Below are 6000 nucleotides of genomic sequence, written 5' to 3' on the forward strand. Positions count from 1 at the left end.
TTAGTTAAGAAACAAAATCTAAAGAAGTGCATCCAGTTGACACAGGTGGACAGTGCAATGTTCAGTCTATTTGGTGTGACATAAACACTAGGAAAGGGAAAATGAGAGTAGGAGTATGTTATAGGCCTAATGACACTGATGAGTACAATTAACAGTTGTGCAGGGAAACAGAATGGGCCAGTAAATCAGAACGTCTTGTAATGGGGGATTTTAACTTTCCAGATATTGACTGGAACTTGTGGGTTGATCACTGGCACGCTAGCAAGACTTTTGTGGATTTATTGGAGGATTGTTTTCTACAGCAACATGTTCAAGGGGCAACCAGAGGAAGTAATATCCTTGATCTGATTATCAGCAGTGATGACGCATGCATTAGGAATTTGCAGAAAAAGGAACCAGTAGGCGACAGTGATCACAGTGTACTGATGTGGGATTTACTTAAAGATGTAAGAGTTTTTGTTTTCGTAAAGGTGACTGACTACAGAGGTCTCACACAGTTTTTATATTTTATGGAGTGGGATCAACTGATGATGTTACCAACAGTGAATTCTAAATGGGAAGCCTTCCAGGACTTAATCTTGGAAACTACTAGGCTTTTCACACCAACTAAGAAATACTGTTCAAGGTTCAGGCCTAAATGGATGCCGGATGAATTAACTATGCTCCTGGTAAAATGCACAGGATGCATATAAATTATCAGGCAACACAAAAGCCTCTGACAGATATAAGTTAATCTGTAATCAAGTCACAAAGGAGGTAGTAGTAGTAGTAGTGGCATGTGATGCAAGAAAGCAAGTGTATGAGCTTATGCAGCATCAGCCAAAAAAAAAAAAAATATCACACCATTTCGTCCAAATGCCTGTCCAGTTCCTCCTTAAATTTATTTAACCTATCAACTTCCACGACAGATGGAAGTTTGTTCCAGCAATTAACCACCCACTGGCTAAAGGCAAATTTCCGCACATCTATTCTACATCTGTCTTTTCTTAATTTGAATTTATGCCCCCTTAGGTTCGTAATCTGAACAAGTGGAAGGATCCCATCAGAATTCAGCGTGCTCAACCCATTCAAGGCCTTATACACCTCAATCAGATCACCGTGCAGGTGCCTAGTCTCCTCCAGCCACTGCAATTTGCAGAATTTAAGCCTCTCTTGGTAAGAGGATTGCTTCATTCCAATCACCAATCTTGTTGACCTTCTCTGTACATGCCCAAGCAAATCTACATCCTTCTTAAAATGAGGCCTCCAGACCTGTATGCAGTACTCAAGGCGTGGCCTGACCATTGCCTTATACAGAAGGACAATCACCTCCTTTTCCCTGCTAGCAAAATTCCTATATATCATTGACAAAACCCCATGACCTGCCCTGGCCGCCTGTCCGCATTGCTTAGAAAACTTCATTTCTGACTGCACAATTACTCCCAGGTCTTTTTCATTTTCTACCACCTTAAGTGTAGTACCACACAGTTCATACATTTCTCTGGGGTTACTTCTACCCATATGCAGTACTTTGCATTTGTCAAGGTTAAACTTCAGTTGCCACTTCTTAGCCCATCTGCCCAAATTATCTAGATCCTGTTACAGTAGCACACTGCCATTACTGTCATTAACAACCCTGCCAACTTTGTATCATCTGCAAACTTCGACACTAAGCCTGATATACCGTCATCAATATCATTCATAAATATACAAAACAATGGAGGACCCAACACCAAACCCTGTGGGACTCCACTAATAACATTAGTCCACAAAGAGCAGCACCCATTAATTACCACCCTCTGTCTTCTCCTCCATAGCCTCAAGCTATGGAGGAGTCTAGACTATGTATAAATATAGTGCAAACGCATCAGAAATACATAGCTATATATAATAAGTAACATTAGTCTTCTCCTTAGGTGAAGCGTTACTTATTCGAAGTAGTGCAATATCATGGCAACTCGTGAAGGTATTCACAATATGAGATATAACTTAAAACGATGCCGTTTTACTAATATTCTGATTTATTCAGATATAGCTATGTATTTCTGATGCGTTTGCACTATATTTGTACAAGTTATTGTTATTGATAAAAGGATAGCTAGGTGGGAGAAGTAGAGTGGGAGTAGTTACCAATGGGCACTACTCTTCTTGGACTAATGTCATTAGGGGAGACCCCCCAAGGGTTCAGGGCTACACCCATCATTATTTTCAATATTTATTAATAATACTGATGAATGCATATTAAGCTTAATGTCTAAATTTGTAGATGATACACAAGTTACAGGATGGTTAATGCCAATAATCAGGATATGCTACTGCAGCAAGATCTAGAAAAATTAAACAGATGGGCTGAGAAGGGTAATCGAAGAATAATATACCAGTTATTCAATTATAATTCTTCAATTGAATAATCATATGGCAACTGTTTGTTACCACACTCAAGGTAGTAGAGAATGAAAAGACTTAGGGGTAATTGCATGTTCTGTAAGCAATTCAAACAGGCTGCTAGAACAGCTCAAGGAGTTCCATCAATGGAATTTTACAGGAATTTTGCTAGCAGTTATAGGGAGGTGATTATCCTGTGGAATAAAGCAATAGCTACCAATCTTGAGTACCACACAGAGGTGTGAAAGTCTCATTTTACAGTTCTGCAAATTAGTGCATCTGAAAACTAGACACCTGTGAGATGTAAGTGAGGTGTTTAATTTATATTCAATAACACTTTGAATAAGTTAAAAGTTGATGGCATCTTGCTCAACTCAACACACAAGGTAGCATAAATTTAAAATGCTATAATTAAATTTATCTAAATAAAAAAGATTCTCAAATGTATCGTACACTTTAATGCATTTCCGCAAAAAAATGCAAAATATCATCATAATATGACAATATTATGGTCATTTTATATGATCTAATTAAATTTATATATAAAATACATATTTTTAAAGATAATAATTTATAAGAACCTACATAAAAATACAAAACGATAATACTTTAGAGTATTTTTAAATGTATTTATAATATGTACTTTTTAGGGTTTTTTTTTTTTTACCTTACAGTTGTATTTTGTCATTGGTTTTGCAAAATTCTATTTACAACTTTAAAATTTGCACACAGCATCTTACTCAGTATGCCACCAATGGTGGTTGGTTTCAGAATTAGTACTGAAACAGATAAAGCTATGAGGCATTGATATACAATATCTGTAAACTGCATATATTATACAGTATTTTATCTATTTCAAAAGATGAAAAAACGAGTTTTTGGGAGTCAAAAAAAACATGCATCCCTCACCCAAGAAAAGTAACTCAGCCACTATGTGTGAAAAAAGCAAATAAAAATCTGCCTCCCCCTATCTCAGAAAAATTTGAACCTGGGCCTTTCACACTTGGTGTGGAAGGGAAACAATCACAATCACTGTGCTAGTTGTAAGAGCTCCAATCAGTTTCATGCAGTGCAGTTACAACTATAAAATATATATTATTTTGGCTGATGTTGTATAAGCTTGCTTCCTTCCATTATTTATCACTGCAAAGTTCACACAACATTGAACAATGGGTTTTGTCAGTGCATGCTGGAGACAATAATTTTAAATGGGAAGAATTAAATGAATTCAACATGCCAATACTCTGAACATTAATGTGTCTATGAACATTAATGAGGAGGCCTAATGTAGCCAAGTGCAAGAGTGCAGTAGCACACGCATTTGAGCAGACTGTGGTTCAAGTCCAACCGACTGCTAAATATGGTATATGATTAACGACTATATGGTCATATCCAAGCTGAATTTTTGTTGTTGTTGTTGTTTACAGATATATGGATAGGAAGAGAAATATGTCATTTACCAGTAGTACTTAATTGGCCACCAAGAGGTTTAGATCTGTACTCTTGTGATAACACACCCGAGGAATTATTAAAGATATTGACAAACAACAGCATGAGACTATGCATTTGAAAGGTGCTGTGAAAATGACTATTAGAAATATGATCAACTGCATGTCGAATAAAAACTCCCAAAGAACATAACACTATGTTATCCTTTGTAAAGAACATTAAAATTTCCATACAGATCACCTTGACTTAAGGGAATCAATTCGCTGATCACTTCAGAATTTTATGTATTAATAAATATTTGTCTTACTTCATTAATATTTAATTTTTTTAGGATGGGAGAAGTAACAAGACATCTGGAATATCAAAGAATTACATGCTGAATTCTTCATAAGCTGTACCACAATAAAAATATAGTTTTTATACTGAATATATGAACTTGCTACTTTATTTATTTATTTTTTTAAGTATAAACATATTACAATCAATGATATAAAAATAAATAAGTAGAAAATAAATAAAAGTTGCGTATATACATTTCAAAATGTTTTGCACTGTGTTATAAGCTATCAAGAATATGCATTTTTTTTTATTTTAATAGAAATAAAAATCAAAACAAATTTGTATACTTTGGCATATTTTTTCTGACTACCGGCAAAGAAAAATAAATTGTTGCTTAATGTAATTTACCTTTGATTATGTATTTTTTTATCACTAAATGTCAACTTATGCAACCAATTTGTTCATATGATTCAAAGGAGAAGTTCGAAAAAAAAAAAAAAAAACAATAAAGATCAAATGACATTGATTCTATACAGCTTTACTGTTACTTTTCCTTTTTAAGGAACAGAAGAAAAAAATTATATATACAGCAAACGTCCAGCAATAAACTTACCTGTTGTGCAACTGGCTCTAATATGCTTTCTATTGTTTTTGTGTGGAAAACAGGCATTGTTATTTTCTTAATTTAGACGGATGCGGCAAATTTTGGTACGTTCGCGCTGATCTTCTTGAGCAATTTTGTTCACTGAAACACCGTAAAACAAGCAAAAGAATTGCGTAAAAGCTATATACACAGAAAGCAATGTGAGGAAGAAAATTTTAAGTATTCTTGACCAAAAAAATGTAAACTGAAAGAATAAAAATCAACATTAAATCACCCCCAAAAACTTTACACTACACTATGTCACTTCCGTGAATCAGGTGGGGCGTCCAGGCGCGGTCATGACTTGAAATGACTTGGGATCAAGAGTACCGTTCCAAAAAAGGAGATGTTTAGCTTGCCTTTCGCTGTATACTTATTGCTTGGAAACTTTGTTACTGGGATATCTCGTACAATACTGAAGGGATATAAAGTTTATTTGCTTTTGTTTTTATTATTACTAATATCGGAAATGATGACAAGAAAGGTGCACGTGGTTAATATTATATCCACAGCTGAATTGGTTAGTTTCTCCTCTCTTCATCACCGGGGTGGTTATCCTCAACTTCTCTCTCTCCGGTGAAATTATCCACAACTGGTACATTAATTAAATTTAAAAACAAAATGTAAATAATTAATGTGAGATAATAATGGTAGTTATTGAATAGTGTCATTCGTATTTCACATCAATTCTTTACAAACACGTAATATCCTTTCCCCAACACATTAAAATATTTATAACTTGGACATAACCGATAAACATTTTTAATTTACAAGTCGGTAAAACTTTAATTTTTAAGTATATACACACAATTTTAAATATGTTGCTTTTAAAATTGTTTCTAGCTTTGTACACAAATATATCATGTTGCGAATTGAATTTTTACGCAGCCACACAAAATGCACGACAAATTGTGTCACTAGTTTATCGTGTTTCTTAGAACTAAGGCGTAAACTTTTCTGGTCAGAATTCAGCCGTATCAGATCATAAAACGATTTCTTTTTTCTTTATACTCCCATTACAACATTGCTGTGATCGTAATTTTTACACGCGTTTTTTCATAAATTATTTACAATGAATATTGGAAATAAGTTTCTGAACTAAGAACACTCTCTTCAAAAGCTATCGTTTGTCAAAAGACAAATTATCAGGACCCCAGAGAGAAAAATTCATAATTATGTATACGTATTTTCAAGTGTATCCATTTTTGAATTCAGAACTACAATTATTATTATTATTACAATTAACTATATGGTGCAAGGAAGCC

The 6000-nt window shown here is 34.3% G+C and overlaps 1 protein-coding gene across 5 annotated transcripts in view; it reads right to left on the minus strand.

The window, feature by feature from the left end:
• Vinc (vinculin) overlaps positions 1-5005 on the minus strand; it is a 336038-nt gene extending 331033 nt beyond the window's left edge. For all 5 annotated transcript variants that reach the window (XM_090383807.1, XM_090383806.1, XM_090383804.1 and 2 more), the window contains exon 1: positions 4706-5005. In XM_090383807.1, the coding sequence (XP_090239933.1) occupies positions 4706-4762 (57 nt within the window). In that variant the 5' untranslated portion in view covers positions 4763-5005. The remainder of the gene's footprint in view (positions 1-4705) is intronic.
• Between the last annotated feature and the right edge of the window lie 995 nt (positions 5006-6000).

The sequence above is a fragment of the Mastigoproctus giganteus genome, chromosome 10, assembly GCF_048544385.1.
Source record: "Mastigoproctus giganteus isolate SK-2022 chromosome 10, ASM4854438v1, whole genome shotgun sequence".
Classification (NCBI taxonomy): Eukaryota; Metazoa; Arthropoda; class Arachnida; order Uropygi; family Thelyphonidae; genus Mastigoproctus; species Mastigoproctus giganteus.